Raw genomic sequence first — 18,817 nt, 5'->3', positions numbered from 1 at the left:
CGGATAACCGAGGCTCTACCATAGTAAGTCCTTGTATTGTTTTCTTTGTCAGGGAAGTATAAAATAGGTATTCCCTAGAATAAAGAACCTGACAAACAGGCTCTCATAAGGAGAGGCCTGCGTTCAGCCCAGTAATACTATTACCGCAAAGATACTTGAAGAAACCTACACCATTGTAGCAGGTAGTTCCCATCTGCAGGACTAGGAAGAGACCTGGGTGGGCTGCCGGTGATTACCAGATTAATGGGTCTGGATCTGCGAGCAGGGCAGGGCAAAAGACTTCACAAGGGAGACAAGCCACTATTAGTCTCATGGTGAGAAAGAGGAATAGACAAGTATTGAATTGTATCTGCTGAAATCCTGCCCCGTTTCCACTGTGCCTCTTCACGAATGTTGTGATAATTGTGGAGAGGACTTCCCCTGTTAATAAATGTTGAAACGTTCCTGGCACCCAGTACTCTTACTTTTGAATTCTCATATTAGCCAGTGCGGATCCTCAACCCTGAGATGCAACCAGGTAACCACTGAGTGCCCACATACACTTTGTACACACCCTGTTTAAAGAGAGACACTTTTGGGACTCTTATGTTCCTCCATTTCACTGTACATCCTACATATGGGGGTGGGGGGGAGAGGGCGGAGACAGTATACTATTTTTTGTTGTCACCTCCCCTGCTACGCATCACCCTATGAGTTGAATATACTGTACATGTGCACCTTGGTCCTTATCATTGTTTGCATCTTGATGATTGTTTTCCTCCAGTTTTTACATACATCAAACTAGCTGTTAAATCGTGTTTTTACGCTAGTTTGTATACATGATGAGCTGAAACTTGGGGAAAGTTCCCATTTCTCTCTCTTCCCCCCTTATTACTGGCACAAGGACAGAATTGGCTGCATTGAAATAACCATGTACACCACTATGAAGACTCCCTGATGGAGGAGATGTTGCTCCTTCACCTTCTTAGCATCAAATGAGACAGTACAGGTCTTATATAAGACCTGTGACGCCGCATTTGAGTGAGAAATGGTTCCCACGCAATCTGATTGGCTGGGATAACCATGTGATTTTTTTTTTTAAAGGATGTGACGTCATATAAAGGGAGTGAAGTCAGCCAATCAGAAAGGCTGTACTTCCTTTCCCGTTAAGATGACGTCAAGAAAACCCAGATGGCTGCCGTCACATGTTACTTCAACCAATCAGATTGGAGATGTATATCCCCAATCTGATTGGTTGTAGTAAACCATGAGGCAGAGTAGATTTTTGGAAAGGATATGACGTCATCAAAAGGGAGTGACATCACATTCTTTCCAAAAATGGTTTCATATGTATTTTGGTTGTTTGGTTTTAATTATTTCTGCAATGTATTTTGTGTTTTGATTTTTAATTATGGAATTTTTTTGGTGTTATCCTTTTTTTTTTTTTGGTGTTTTGATTTTTAATTCTGGTGCTTATTTGGTATTTGCTTAATTGATTTCTGGTATTTTACTGTACATTACTGTACGGTATGTATTGGGGGAGGAGGGGGAGTGTATTTATTTGAATGTAGTGCACAATTTAGTTTTTCAGCACAGGATTGGTACCGCAGGCCCCCAAACACCCGCGGGGCCCACCCGGAGGCCCCTGGACACCCGCGGGGACCATCCGAGCACCCCCACCGGGGACCACCCGGAGACCCCCGCAAAATGGCGCATTTGCCTCTTTTGTCTCTGGCCTTTTATGGTCATTAAAAAGCCATTATAGCGCGATACAGCCCTGTTACCACCGCTTTGTGGATAGCAGATCAGGCAGTATCGTGCTATAAAGGCATTTATCACCCACTAAACCACTTATCACTGCTTTGTGAATCGCCCCCTGTGTCGTTCTCACACCCAGGAGCACAGTGTTGAAGACTGATTTTATGTAAATGTAAAAACCCACTGATACCCAGAGCTGGGTAAGTGTTGTGGTCCTCCATGTAATTATTCTCACTGAGGTTGTCTGGGATAAGGAAGCGTTTGCTAAGCTCTGCTGTATACCCTGGCAGCACAGCAGTGATGCACTGGTTGTATACGTTGTGAGTAAACGTACCTGATCCAGCATGCAGTGCAGTACCACAGGGACAGAGAGGAACTCCTCAGGCATGTCACTCAGCAGGTCATTGTAATACCTCATGTCCACATCCACAGACAGAGAGGGAACTTCTGCATCAGCTATATACAAAGAGATGGAAGCCAGTGACACAACAATAACACACAGTGCAACACCATGTACTGTATACGCTGTACCGGGACAGAAAAACGATGACGTTAAAAAGAAGGGTATAAAAATGAAAATAAATAATATTGTAAGTAAGCTTGGGAACTGGGGGAGACATTCCTACCTCACACAGGAAGCAGCAATGAGAGATGTGCACGATTTGGTGATTCTTGGGAAAACAATCCCAGATGTTTGAGTACAATCACCATACTAATCCTTCACTCTCTGTCTCTCTCTATGGGGGGTTATCTATGACACTGTGATGATCGGGGAACCATCTCTTGGAAATCTCCATGAAAGTCTGAGCGATACTGCAGCGATCGGCGTTATTGTAGTTTAATACATTTCCCCCATTCTCTTATCTCTCGTTTAGGCCCAGACTCGGGGGTATCACACGCTGATTAAAGCCAACGAGCGTTAGCACCAGATCTGGATGTGATACCCCACGGCGGGGCATTACCACAGATCTGGATGTCATACCCCACGTCGCGGCATTACCACAGATCTGGATGTGATACCCCACGTAGCGGCATTACCACAGATCTGGATGTGATACCCCACGTCGCGGCATTACCACAGATCTGGATGTGATACCCCACGTAGCGGCATTACCACAGATCTGGATGTGATATCCCACGTCGAAGCATTACCACAGATCTGGATGTGATACCCCACGTCGGGGCATTACCACAGATCTGGATGTGACACCCCACGGCGCGGCATTACCACAGATCTGGATGTGATACCCCACGTCGGGGCATTACCACAGATCTGGATGTGATACCCCACGTCGGGGCATTACCACAGATCTGGATGTGATACCCCACGTAGCGGCATTACCACAGATCTGGATGTGATACCCCACGTCGGGGCATTACCACAGATCTGGATGTGATACCCCACGGCGCGGCATTACCACAGATCTGGATGTGATACCCCACGTCGGGGCATTACCACAGATCTGGATGTGATAACCCACGTCGGGGCATTACCACAGATCTGGATGTGATACCCCACGTCGCGGCATTACCACAGATCTGGATGTGATACCCCACGGCGCGGCATTACCACAGATCTGGATGTGATACCCCACGTCGGGGCATTACCACAGATCTGGATGTGATACCCCACGTCGGGGCATTACCACAGATCTGGATGTGATACCCCACGTCGCGGCATTACCACAGATCTGGATGTGATACCCCACGTCGGGGCATTACCACAGATATGGATGTGATACCCCACGTCGGGGCATTACCACAGATCTGGATGTGATACCCCACGTCGTGGCATTACCACAGATCTGGATGTGATACCCCACGTCGGGGCATTACCACAGATCTGGATGTGATACCCCACGTCGGGGCATTACCACAGATCTGGATGTCATACCCCACGTCGGGGCATTACCACAGATCTGGATGTGATACCCCACGTCAGGGCATTACCACAGATCTGGATGTGATACCCCACGTCGGGGCATTACCACAGATCTGGATGTGATACCCCACGTCGGGACATTACCACAGATCTGGATGTGATACCCCACGTCGGGGCATTACCACAGATCTGGATGTGATACCCCACGTCGGGGCATTACCACAGATCTGGATGTGATACCCCACGTCGCGGCATTACCACAGATCTGGATGTGATACCCCACGTCGGGGCATTACCACAGATCTGGATGTGATACCCCACGTCGGGGCATTACCACAGATCTGGATGTGATACCCGTCGGGGCATTGCCACAGATCTGGATGTGATACCCCACGTCGGGGCATTACCACAGATCTGGATGTGATACCCCACGTTGCGGCATTACCACAGATCTGGATGTGATACCCCACGTCGGGGCATTACCACAGATCTGGATGTGATACCCCACGTCGGGGCATTACCACAGATCTGGATGTGATACCCCACGTCGCGGCATTACCACAGATCTGGATGTGATAACCCACGTAGCGGCATTACCACAGATCTGGATGTGATACCCCACGTCGGGGCATTACCACAGATCTGGATGTGATACCCCACGTAGCGGCATTACCACAGATCTGGATGTGATACCCCACGTCGCGGCATTACCGCAGATCTGGGTGTGATACCCCACGTCGGGGCATTACCACAGATCTGGGTGTGATACCCCACGTCGGGGCATTACCACAGATCTGGGTGTGATACCCCACGTCGGGGCATTACCACAGATCTGGATGTGATACCCCACGTAGCGGCATTACCACAGATCTGGATGTGATACCCCACGTCGGGGCATTACCACAGATCTGGATGTGATACCCCACGTCGGGGCATTACCACAGATCTGGGTGTGATACCCCACGTCGGGGCATTACCACAGATCTGGATGTGATACCCCACGTCGGGGCATTACCACAGATCTGGATGTGATACCCCACGTAGCGGCATTACCACAGATCTGGATGTGATACCCCACGTCGGGGCATTACCACAGATCTGGATGTGATACCCCACGTCGGGGCATTACCACAGATCTGGATGTGATACCCCACGTCGCGGCATTACCACAGATCTGGATGTGATACCCCACGTCGGGGCATTACCACAGATCTGGATGTGATACCCCACGTAGCGGCATTACCACAGATCTGGATGTGATACCCCACGTCGCGGCATTACCACAGATCTGGATGTAATACCCCACGTCGGGGCATTACCACAGATCTGGATGTGATACCCCACGTCGCGGCATTACCACAGATCTGGATGTAATACCCCACGTCGGGGCATTACCACAGATCTGGATGTGATACCCCACGTCGGGGCATTACCACAGATCTGGATGTGATACCCCACGTCGGGGCATTACCACAGATCTGGATGTGATACCCCACGTCGCGGCATTACCACAGATCTGGATGTGATACCCCACGTCGGGGCATTACCACAGATCTGAATGTCATACCCCACGTCGGGGCATTACCACAGATCTGGATGTGATACCCCACGTCGCGGCATTACCACAGATCTGGATGTGATACCCCACGTCGCGGCATTACCACAGATCTGGATGTGATACCCCACGTCGGGGCATTACCACAGATCTGGATGTGATACCCCACGTCGGGGCATTACCACAGATCTGGATGCTATACCCCACGTCGTGGCATTCCCACAGATCTGGATGTGATACCCCACGTCGGGGCATTACCACAGATCTGGATGTGATACCACACGTTGGGGCATTACCACAGATCTGGATGTGATACCCCACGTAGCGGCATTACCAAAGATCTGGATGTGATACCCCACGTCGGGGCATTACCACAGATCTGGATGTGATACCCCACGTCGGGGCATTACCACAGATCTGGATGTGATACCCCACGTCGGGGCATTACCACAGATCTGGATGTGATACCCCACGTCGCGGCATTACCACAGATCTGGATGGGATACCCACGTCGGGGCATTACCACAGATCTGGATGTGATACCCCACGTCGGGGTATTACCACAGATCTGGATGTCATACCCCACGTCGTGGCATTACCACAGATCTGGATGTGATACCCTACGTCGGGGCATTACCACAGATCTGGATGTGATACCCCACGTCGGGGCATTACCACAGATCTGGATGTGATACCCCACGTCGGGGCATTACCACAGATCTGGATGTGATACCCCACGTCGCGGCATTACCACAGATCTGGATGTGATACCCCACGTCGGGGCATTACCACAGATCTGGATGTGATACCCCACGTCGGGGCATTACCACAGATCTGGATGTGATACCCCACGTCGCGGCATTACCACAGATCTGGATGTGATACCCCACGTCGGGGCATTACCACAGATCTGGATGTGATACCCCACGTCGCGGCATTACCACAGATCTGGGTGTGATACCCCACGTCGCGGCATTACCACAGATCTGGATGTGATACCCCACGTCGGGGCATTACCACAGATCTGGATGTGATACCCCACGTCGGGGCATTACCACAGATCTGGATGTGATACCCCACGGCGCGGGGCATTACCACAGATCTGGATGTGATACCCCACGTCGGGGCATTACCACAGATCTGGATGTGTTACCCCACGTCGGGGCATTACCACAGATCTGGATGTGATACCACACGTTGGGGCATTACCACAGATCTGGATGTGATACCCCACGTAGCGGCATTACCAAAGATCTGGATGTGATACCCCACGTCGGGGCATTACCACAGATCTGGATGTGATACCCCACGTCGGGGCATTACCACAGATCTGGATGTGATACCCCACGTCGGGGCATTACCACAGATCTGGATGTGATACCCCACGTCGCGGCATTACCACAGATCTGGATGGGATACCCACGTCGGGGCATTACCACAGATCTGGATGTGATACCCCACGTCGGGGTATTACCACAGATCTGGATGTCATACCCCACGTCGTGGCATTACCACAGATCTGGATGTGATACCCTACGTCGGGGCATTACCACAGATCTGGATGTGATACCCCACGTCGGGGCATTACCACAGATCTGGATGTGATACCCCACGTCGGGGCATTACCACAGATCTGGATGTGATACCCCACGTCGCGGCATTACCACAGATCTGGATGTGATACCCCACGTCGGGGCATTACCACAGATCTGGATGTGATACCCCACGTCGGGGCATTACCACAGATCTGGATGTGATACCCCACGTCGCGGCATTACCACAGATCTGGATGTGATACCCCACGTCGGGGCATTACCACAGATCTGGATGTGATACCCCACGTCGCGGCATTACCACAGATCTGGGTGTGATACCCCACGTCGCGGCATTACCACAGATCTGGATGTGATACCCCACGTCGGGGCATTACCACAGATCTGGATGTGATACCCCACGTCGGGGCATTACCACAGATCTGGATGTGATACCCCACGGCGCGGGGCATTACCACAGATCTGGATGTGATACCCCACGTCGGGGCATTACCACAGATCTGGATGTGTTACCCCACGTAGCGGCATTACCACATATCTGGATGTGATACCCCACGTCGGGGCATTACCACAGATCTGGATGTGATACCACACGTCGGGGCATTACCACAAATCTGGATGTGATACCCCACGTCGGGGCATTACCACAGATCTGGATGTGATACCCCACGTCGGGGCATTACCACAGATCTGGATGTCATACCCCACGGCGCGGGGCATTACCACAGATCTGGATGTGATACCCCACGTCGGGGCATTACCACAGATCTGGATGTCATACCCCACGTCGGGACATTACCACAGATCTGGATGTGATACCCCACGTCGGGGCATTACCACAGATCTGGATGTGTTACCCCACGTAGCGGCATTACCACAGATCTGGATGTGATACCCCACGTCGGGGCATTACCACAGATCTGGATGTGATACCCCACGTCGGGGCATTACCACAGATCTGGATGTGATACCCCACGTCGCGGCATTACCACAGATCTGGATGTGATACCCCACGTCGGGGCATTACCACAGATCTGGATGTGATACCCCACGTCGCGGCATTACCACAGATCTGGATGTGATACCCCACGTCGGGGCATTACCACAGATCTGGATGTGATACCCCACGTCGTGGCATTACCACAGATCTGGATGTCATACCCCACGTCGGGGCATTACCACAGATCTGGATGTCATACCCCACGTCGGGGCATTACCACAGATCTGGGTGTGATACCCCATGTAGCGGCATTACCACAGATCTGGATGTGATACCCCACGTCGGGGCATTACCACAGATCTGGATGTGATACCCCACGTCGGGGCATTACCACAGATCTGGATGTGATACCCCACGTCGCGGCATTACCACAGATCTGGATGTGATACCCCGCGTCGGGGCATTACCACAGATCTGGATGTGATACCCCACGTCGGGGCATTACCACAGATCTGGATGTGATACCCCACGTCGCGGCATTACCACAGATCTGGATGTGATACCCCACGTCGCGGCATTACCACAGATCTGGATGTGATACCCCACGTCGGGGCATTACCACAGATCTGGATGTGATACCCCACGTCGGGGCATTACCACAGATCTGGATGTGATACCCCGCGTCGGGGCATTACCACAGATCTGGATGTGATACCCCACGTCGCGGCATTACCACAGATCTGGATGTGATACCCCACGTCGCGGCATTACCACAGATCTGGATGTGATACCCCACGTCGCGGCATTACCACAGATCTGGATGTGATACCCCACGTCGGGGCATTACCACAGATCTGGATGTGATACCCCACGTCGGGGCATTACCACAGATCTGGATGTGATACCCCACGTCGGGGCATTACCACAGATCTGGATGTGATACCCCACGGCGCGGCATTACCACAGATCTGGGTGTGATACCCCACGTCGGGGCATTACCACAGATCTGGATGTGATATCCCACGTCGCGGCATTACCACAGATCTGGATGCGATACCCCACGTCGCGGCATTACCACAGATCTGGGTGTGATACCCCACGTAGCGGCATTACCACAGATCTGGATGTGATACCCCACGTCGGGGCATTACCACAGATCTGGATGTGATACCCCACGTCGGGGCATTACCACAGATCTGGATGTGATACCCCACGTCGCGGCATTACCGCAGATCTGGGTGTGATACCCCACGTCGGGGCATTACCACAGATCTGGATGTGTTACCCCACGTAGCGGCATTACCACAGATCTGGATGTGATACCCCACGTCGGGGCATTACCACAGATCTGGATGTGATACCCCGTGTCGCGGCATTACCACAGATCTGGATGTGATACCCCACGTAGCGGCATTCCCACAGATCTGGATGTGATACCCCACGTCGGGGCATTACCACAGATCTGGATGTGTTACCCCACGTAGCGGCATTACCACATATCTGGATGTGATACCCCACGTCGGGGCATTACCACAGATCTGGATGTGATACCACACGTCGGGGCATTACCACAAATCTGGATGTGATACCCCACGTCGGGGCATTACCACAGATCTGGATGTGATACCCCACGTCGGGGCATTACCACAGATCTGGATGTGATACCCCAAGTCGGGGCATTACCACAGATCTGGATGTGATACCCCACGTCGGGGCATTACCACAGATCTGGATGTGATACCCCACGTCGGGGCATTACCACAGATCTGGATGTCATACCCGACGTCGGGGCATTACCACAGATCTGGATGTGATACCCCACATTGTGTTATTACCCCAGATCTGGATGTGATACCCCACGTCGCGGCATTACCACAGATCTGGATGTGATACCCCACGTCGGGGCATTACCACAGATCTGGATGTGATACCCCACGTCGGGGTATTACCACAGATCTGGATGTGATACCCCACGTCGTGGCATTACCACAGATCTGGATGTGATACCCCACGTCGGGGCATTACCACAGATCTGGATGTGATACCCTACGTCGCGGCATTACCACAGATCTGGATGTGATACCCCACGTCGCGGCATTACCACAGATCTGGATGTGATACCCCACGTCGGTGCATTACCACAGATCTGGATGTGATACCCCACGTCGGGGTATTACCACAGATCTGGATGTGATACCCCACGTCGGGGCATTACCACAGATCTGGATGTGATACCCCACGTCGGGGCATTACCACAGATCTGGATGTGATACCCCACGTCGCGGCATTACCACAGATCTGGATGTGATACCCCACGTCGGGGCATTCCCACAGATCTGGATGTGATACCCCACGTCGGGGCATTACCACAGATCTGGATGTGATACCGCACGTCGGGGCATTACCACAGATCTGGATGTGATACCCCACGTCGGGGCATTACCACAGATCTGGATGTGATACCCCACGTCGGGGCATTACCACAGATCTGGATGTGATACCCCACGTCGGGGCATTACCACAGATCTGGATGTGATACCCCACGTCGAGGCATTACCACAGATCTGGATGTGATACCCCACGTTGGGGCATTACCACAGATCTGGATGTGATACCCCACGTCGGGGCATTACCACAGATCTGGATGTGATACCCCACGTCAGGGCATTCCCACAGATCTGGATGTGATACCCCACGTCGGGGCATTACCACAGATCTGGATGTGATACCCCACGTCGGGGCATTACCACAGATCTGGATGTGATACCCCACGTCGCGGCTCAATGAGTCCTGGCCTTAATCTCACATGTAAGTATTGAAGGTATTTCTTTAAGTCACACCAGCCTTTCCCGTATCTGTAAGACACCGCAGGGAGCAATAACGATTACAATTAGCCCATTGCTCTGACTGCACCTGGGGTCTGATTTGTGATACTGCGCCAAAACAGCCCATCCCATCTGTCCTGCATCCCACTGCCCCGGCATATGGATGTATATGTGCTCACTACATACCGTTTGGTGGAGTAGGGGGTGGAAGGGATGACGCTGGTTGGACGTCTTCAATCTGGTTTCTCTTTTTGCCACTAGGAGTTGATGCCGGGGCCACCATAACCTGAGCCTGAGGATATTAAGACAGCAAACAGGGAACTAAGTAACATATCAAATAAATCACTTCATCTGGGGAAGACTCAGCTTTACTAAACTCATAAAACCATTTATTCTCCAGAGCTGGGGTGCGGAAACTGGGGGGCAGGCAACATTTTCTATGGGAGACCATATAATGAGAACTTCCAGAGGCCCTGCCCTCTTCCCAAAAGCATTTAAATTAAATGCCCGGCGGAGCGCGTAAATTCCCTTGCCTGGTCTCCGGCGGCTTCTGGTGACACGTTGCCAGGGCAACGCAGCGTTAAATGATACTGTGGCGTCACATGACGTCGGAGACAAGGTAAGGGGGGGGGGTGCGAGCAGGGGGGAGAGCAGGCAGGGCGGCGCTGACGAGAAAGTTTGTGCTCAACCTGCTCTATAGTATCCAACTTAAGCCAAGCAAAGTTTAGTGACATTAGTTAGGACCCACTAAAATAAAAATAAAAAGTATTGCATTTATCGCTGAATTGTGTAGATTCAATAAATGGTGCAAGATCTTTCCTGTTGCAATGGTCATCCTAGTGAACAGTGATTGGATCTTTGTTCCCTCAACAATAAAGGATGAGGGTACACAAATAGTCTGGTCCCAATAACCTGGACATATGGCGCCTGTCCCACTGTCACTCCTACCAGCCATTGTGGGCAAGCACTGCCATCTACAGCACTTATTCCCTCACCTGCAGTCTCTGTGACTCTCCCAACATTCCTCTTAGATTGTAAGCTCTTCGGGGCAGGGATTTCCTTTCCTATTCTCTGACTTTGTCGAGCATATTGTATCATAATTCCCTGTGCTGTATTCTCGCCCGGGGCGAGCAAATGTATAGGTTTGTCGAACACTGTATATATATATATATATATATATACATATATAATACATATATACATATATATATATATATATATATAATTAAGGTTATGGTGGGTAAAAAAAAATGACAAAAACCCACCACAGCAAAGCATATAGCAAATGGAAATATTACTGTATATTAATTTGCATGTCTTAGGCAGGTCTGCAACCCTGTATTTCACCATTATCACCCAGCACACAGCACTTCCACTGCAGCAAGGGATTCTGGGAACTGACATGCAAATTAGCACACAGTACCACCTTGGCACCATTTGCTATATATATATATATATATATATACACACACACATTATAGAGCCTGCGCTATAAGAGCTCGCTGCGTGCTCTTTAGCTCTATCTTCCATGGTCAGAATCAACGTCTTTGTTTTGACGTTGACATAGTCGTCCTTCAAGGACCCAAAATGAATTTGGGGATTTCTTACCAACAAATTGCATTTTACATGGAAAGTACCATTTCCCATAAGTAAAACCCATAGAGAGACTCACTGAATGTCTATGAGACAGTTGAGGGACTGGGTTCTCACTGCCTTTCCTGCAAAACGGAGCGTGCAAATGAGAGCCCAGACATGAGCAGCTGAAACGTTGTGCTTCCAGCACCAGTATAGATTGCAGTGATATTGTTTGTTAATACATAGTTCATACTCACCACCACCTGAATAAAGCACACCTGTGCTAATAACACTAAAATAAAGTGATATATTACTGTAGGTACACAGTCTAACAGACTGGGTTGATGAATAGTAGGTTACTCTACAATTAAGGCTGCGTCCATAGAAGCACCGACAGCGCTGAGCAGTGCGGACGCACCACAATGAGCCACGTCATCTTCAATGAGGATGTCTTCAGAAGGGGCTTTCGCGAGCGTCCGTATGCGCGCTGAAGCGCTGAGATTTTCAGCCTACAGCTGAAATTGTTCCCGATTGGCTGAAACACCCAATCGGAGCGAAGCAGCGTGACGACGTTGGCGCCGTGACGTTGACGTCGGCACTTCGCGGGCTATTGGCCCAGTGACGTCAGTGCCCCGCCTCCGAACGCGCACAACCAAGCAATATCCTACATGTGTTTTTTTTTTAAATAAATCAGTTCTGTACTATGATAAAATACTTTTTTTTAAATCATCTCTGAATTACATTTTTAATGTATTATAATGTAACAAGCATTTTTGTTTCTATAGCAACCAGTTACAAAGTCACATCCCCTTCCTCTTCTGAAACAGGCTCTGGCACGCCCCTCTGTGAGCCCTGCCCTCTCTCTAGCAGTGCACCAATTGTATCTAGTGACTGCCTGGTCACATGATCTTCCCCACAGAACCTTGCATCCTTTGTCCTCTTCTGATGCACTGGCAGCCATTTAGTGAGCCGAATCTTCACCAATCGATCACAGGAACGGTGACTTAGCTAATTACTTATCATTGTGTGGATGGTATTGATGCACATATTAAAAGGAAAAAAAAATGTAAAAAAACCTGTCAGCTTGGACTGCTGCTTTAAATGGGGTATGTCCCTTATTCAGGGGGTATGTCCCTTATTCAGGGAGCATGTCACAGAATCTTACATCTGGGAGTGAGAGCTGCTTCACTAGAATCTTCTCTTTGGCCACTAATGGGACATTGATGACCTGCAGATTGTTCAGATAGTTCTGATGCTGTCTTCTCCAATCCATGCAGTCATACATAAGGCAGGCGATGTCTTCAAAGATTGCAGTTTCATATGTTAGCTATTGGAAAAAGAAGTCATGTTGTGATTAACTAGTACAGATAATATTGTAAGAGATAGAGGTTTCACCAATGCACAATACACATTCACAAATTGGAAGGTCGGCCGCTGACAGGTACAAACCTTCCCCTTAGCAATTATTTTCTAACCAAAAGCACGTGTCAATACTTTATCACCCCACGTGTGACCCAACTGTAAATACAGTGAGTGTTGGCTATCGTCTGCTGAGGATGGTAACAGGGTTGGCAAAAAGTGCATTATAGCAGATCTGTGTGTGATGCTCACTGAACTAGTACAGTTTCTGGCGATCCAAAATCAACTCTCAGGTATATGACCTGCTTCGGTTCAGCTGAGTGACTGTCACAGCACACCGTTACTGATCTGTACATTATGCTGGGGATGCAATATGATCAGTTCTAAGTCACTCAGGTATATAACCTGCTTCGGTTCAGCTGAGTGACTGTCACAGCACACCGTTACTGATCTGTACATTATGCTGGGGATGCAATATGATCAGCTCTAAGTCCCTCAGGTTTCAGTGGGAGGTGGGATTTATGGAATGATGGTAGTGCACGCACTCAAACAAACAGGTGATAGCGGGGTACTTAACCGCCGCTGCGCTGGTTCTGGGGAGCTCCTGATGTCCCAAAGAGATCCAGTGAAGAAGAAGAATCAGGCACACGGTCTTAATCATCAATGAAAAGGGGAATCTAACGTTTCGGCAGTAATACTGCCTTTCTCAAGGTGTAGGCATTTATGGATACATTATCTTCCCTGAATTAACATTGAAAGATCATACTGTAGCTCAACCTCAAAAATACACATTGGAAACAATGATGTCCCCGTTGGAGCTGTGTATTAACAAACACTCTTGTGAACCCCAACACATCACCAGACTTGCAGTTGTAGATCTGTCTATCTCCTGTATCTGCAGACTTCAGTAATCTACTGTTTGCGCCACTCCGCTAACTCCTTATCCAGCTAGTGACTCTATTAATGCTCACTCAATATACTCCTACAGTAACTGCTAATCTCAGGAATAAACCGCTGTGCTGCCAATGTTGTGGACATGAAGTGCACAGGCTCCTCTCAATGGGAAGGGTTTCACTTTTGGGTATACTGAACCTAGGAACAGAAAAGTCGTTTTACTGACCATCATTTCGCTGTTACTCCAGACAGCAGGGTGGAGACTTTCCTTCACCAAGTACTGCAGCCGGGCCACCTGGAAGAGTTTGGATCCCGGCTTGCCACTGTTTAGGATGGGCTCCAAGTACTTCCAAAAGACCTCCAGGGATTTAGTGACTGTCCTTTTCCTCTGCTCCTCAGTTTCTGCAACTGGGGAAAGACACTGATTAGGGCAGCTGGTCACTTGGCCATGTATTTGTTACATTCAGATCGTCCTCAACATGGAAGATATAAAAAAAACAAGAACAGTCACAAACAGAACTTTCATCCACAGTGAGGCTGAAGTGTTGTCAAAGAGGAGACAAAAGTTACATGAATTGAAACCAGAAATAATATAGAGACTTTGGGACTTACATAAGCACAGACTGTGACGGCAGATAAGAAGCCTTCCCGCCCCTCCCCCCCCTGTCTCTGCCCATTGTCCTGCCTGCTGTAAAACCTCAGACCAGGTGTGATCTTTGACTTTCCTTTCATATTTAGGATATGGCCTTATGCCTATCCCAAGCATGTTTGGATTCCCTTACTGTATTAGCCCCTATCACCTCTGTTGGGAGGCTATTCCATGGATCCACAACCGTTTTGGAGAAGAAGTACTTCCTCACATTGCAAGTTAGCGACCACCCTCCAGTCTCAGAGAATTATCTCTTGTTCTAGCGCTTCTCTTTCTTTGGAATATTCTTCCCTCTTGTACTTTGTTGAAACCGGACATTCAGCCGCTTCCCCCAGTCAGCCCATTGCCACCTTCTGGGCAGGCTCTACTGAGTCTGGCAAACCAGGGGGTCCTCCCCACAGCGGTTCTCTGTTCTTCGGACCCAGTACTCCGCCTTGCCCCGGCAACTTAGCACCCCGACACCTCTTAACATCTCGTCTCCTCTTTGAAGTATGATGTCAATCCAGACTTTCCGGCACCTATATGTTATCTGTGGAACGTCAACCCCACCCACTGGAATGTTAACGAGCCATGAGGACACAAAGAGCTTTTGTTCACAGCTGCATTGCATCTCAGCCACCCACCCCACTGTGCATCTGCTTTGCCCCAAAGGCGCACCGCCTTTGGCGCAGCCGAAGGGCAGCCAAAGGGTGTGAAACGTTTGCTGCCGTTCGCTGATGTTGGTTGATGTTAAAGTGATGTTAAAGCTGCTCTATTTCTATCTGAAACTCATATGCCCTTAATCCCCTGTACCCAATTTTCCAACTCTATCTGTCCTATGAAATGTCTGTGAATTCACTGTATAACCCTGTTCTTTTAATGTAACCATGTATTGTTATAACTCTGTGCCCAGGACATACTTGAAAACGAGAGGTAACTCTCAATGTAGTACTTCCTGGTAACATATTTTTATAAATAAAAAAAATAAAATAAATATATGGATGCCCGGACTGACTGAATAGACATTTATAGTAAATGCACCAAACATTATAAACCATCTTAATATATATAAAATCGAAAGGTTGGTACTAGCTGCGGTGAATCTGATTGGTCCTCAGCCTCTGGCCAATCAGATTGGTGGCTCTATGACTTCACCCGGCTCTATGACGTCACCCAACTCTCTCTCTCTCTCTCTCTGTCTCCCTCCCACCCACCGGCTCCCGGACGGAGGGGAAGCGCGGCGCGGCCCTCCTGCCCCAGCCGCCAACGCTCACTTCCCTCCCTCCCCGGCGGGGGGACAGGCAGTGGGCAGCAAGCCTCCGGAAGGACCCCCTTCCTCCTGCAGCTGCCCCCGGTAAGATAGAGGCGCACAGCGGACAGGCGGGGGGTGGTATTCAGTCAGGAGAAAGGGGGGGGAGTTAGTCAGGAGAGAGGGGGGGGAGAGAGTCAGGAGAGAGGGGGGGGAGAGAGGGAGTCAGGAGAGGGGGGAGAGAGGGAGTCAGGAGAGGGGGGGAGAGGGAGTCAGGAGAGAGGGGGGGAGAGGGAGTCAGGAGAGAGGGAGTCAGGAGAGAGGGGGGGACAGAGGGAGTCAGGAGAGAGGGGGGGGACAGAGGGAGTCAGGAGAGAGGGGGGAGAGGGAGTCAGGAGAGAAGGGGGGGAAGCCTGAACAGCTGTGAAGAGGGGGGGAAGGGTGTTGAGAGGGAGGATGGGGGAGGCAGAACATTACATCACGGGCAACGTCGGGTATATCAGCTAGTATTTTAATAAAGTACGGACCTTGGGGCACTTTATACTAATAAGGGAGATGGATCTGGGATATCTGGGCTCGAAAACCAGGAGTCTGGGGGATACTGGGCAGCCCCGGTGTAATTCCACCCGCGTACCGGCAAATGGTGCCTTCACGCCGGGGAGAATTAGGGGACTATCGGTATCTTTGGCCATCGATCTCCTGCAAACCAAATAATTGCACTTCGACCCAAATATCCCACATAAAACTTACACCCAAGAAGTTTCACATTTCTAGGGCAAAGGGAACATGAAACCGGAAAAGAGGGGGTCACTTTATTTTCACATGTATAATCTCTGGCCCCTGGCTTACGGTGCTAGGTAGCTACCAGCGACCCCACGGTCTCAGGGGTAACCAGATGGGCTTAACCTTTATTGTTTAGCTTGGTTACCCCCTTACCGTCACACCTCCTACCTCAAGACCAGGGCTCTGGGGCAGTCACCCCATCAGGTGGCTCCGATAGCCTGGAAGTCCTGGAGGTTCTCTGGTCACTGGGGATGTCCTGTCTGGAGAGTCCATCCGCATTGCCATGCTCATTGCTCTTCTTGTGTTGGATGGTAAAGTCAAACTCCTGCAGGGCAAGGCTCCAGCTGAGCAGTTTTCCGTTTTCTCCGACACAATAACCAGATGAGGGGATTGTGATCAGTGATCACGGTGAAGGCTCCACCATACAACAGCTCCATGCAGCACTGCCTACCTCTGGCATAATGAACCTGCTTTTCACCTCCACTTTGTTCTTTCTCATGGCCTCATTGAAATGTTATTCTCTCTATCCACTACAAACGCCTCCCTTCTGGCCCACACCCAACATCACCATACACCCTGGATTACTCAAAAGCCTTGCACTATCTACTGAATGTTGGTGGAAAACCCTGAAAACCAGCACACCAACCACCGCACACTCAAATGGAAAACCTCATAAAGTAACAACTTGCAAACAACTACTCAAATTTCTACTCATACTATTACTTTCTTTAGCAGGTGATATTGAACCTAACCCAGGTCCTCCCACTTCAACTCTGTCCCATACCCCTGAGAATACCCCCTTCAAATTCCAAAAAGGGCTATCTCTCGCCCATATAAATATCCGGAGTATGCTGCCCAAACTGGATGAACTAAGGGCATGGTGAATTATGCATAAACCAAAAGCCATCGTTCTTACAGAAACATGGCTAACCCCTAAAACTCCTGATGCACATATTGCCATTCAGGGATACTCCATTTTTAGGAGAGATAGGTCAAAGAGAAGAGGAGGGGTGTTATTTTATATTGCAGACACCTTACAATTTACACTGTTACATTGCCCCCCAAGCCCAACCTCTTTTGAAATCCTAGTTGGCGGAATCTGCCTCCCCTTCTCTAAGCCCGTCCTGATTTCTGGCATCTACCGCCCCCCTAAAGCCCCTCTACAATCTCTGACTGATATCACCCAGTTTCTTGGCTCCATTTCCTCTCAGAATGAGAAGAGTGAGCTGCTAGTTCTTGGGGATTTCAACTTCAATTGGCTTGACCCTAAAAACCACACAATCCACACACAAATCAAGTTGCTTAACCTATCGCAACTCATTTCCCAACCCACACGAACAAACCTGAAATCAGACAACCATTCCTTGCTTGACTGGATTCTCTCCTCAAATCCCGGCAGAATCCAATCCTCAGGCATCCTTCCTGATATTTTCAGTGACCATGCAATAGTGTACTGTGTAAGGAAAATTAAACCGCCCCAATCAAGCCCTAAAGTTCTCCTCACTAGAACATTTAGAAACGTTAACCCACAACAGTTCCTGGCTGACCTTACCAACTGCCCTTGGCACAGAATCGATTTAATTCCTGACTCTGATTCTGCACTCGACTATTTCCAATCCGAGTTCTTAAAACTCTTTGATACCCATGCTCCACTACGCAGAATAAGGGTACGGGGTGCCCACCTTCCATGGGTTACACCTGACCTTATAGCACTCTACCAGTTCAGGGATGCTTTGTGGAAAAGCCACAAAATAACTGGCACTACCAAGGATCTCAATCACTACAGATGCCTGCGGAACATGTGCACAAGGCAAACAAGGCATGCAAAAGCACAATA

General features: G+C 49.7%; 1 protein-coding gene across 4 annotated transcripts in view; it reads right to left on the bottom strand.

Moving 5' to 3' along the window:
* The window catches only part of SPAG17 (sperm associated antigen 17), a 481,463-nt gene that overhangs the window by 247,893 nt on the left and 214,753 nt on the right, over window positions 1–18,817 (bottom strand). For all 4 annotated transcript variants that reach the window (XR_012800093.1, XM_075592931.1, XM_075592933.1 and 1 more), the window contains exons 7-10: window positions 14,547–14,728; window positions 13,233–13,394; window positions 10,679–10,784; window positions 2,072–2,193 (exon numbers count right to left, since the gene is read on the bottom strand). Coding sequence is in view for 3 of the 4 variants with exons in the window: in XM_075592931.1 (XP_075449046.1) it covers window positions 2,072–2,193; window positions 10,679–10,784; window positions 13,233–13,394; window positions 14,547–14,728 (572 nt within the window). In the remaining variant the exon portion in view is untranslated. The remainder of the gene's footprint in view (window positions 1–2,071; window positions 2,194–10,678; window positions 10,785–13,232; window positions 13,395–14,546; window positions 14,729–18,817) is intronic.

Source organism: Ascaphus truei, chromosome 3 (assembly GCF_040206685.1).
Source record: "Ascaphus truei isolate aAscTru1 chromosome 3, aAscTru1.hap1, whole genome shotgun sequence".
NCBI classification, from domain to species: Eukaryota; Metazoa; Chordata; class Amphibia; order Anura; family Ascaphidae; genus Ascaphus; species Ascaphus truei.
This window is presented reverse-complemented; position numbering and strand designations above follow the sequence as displayed.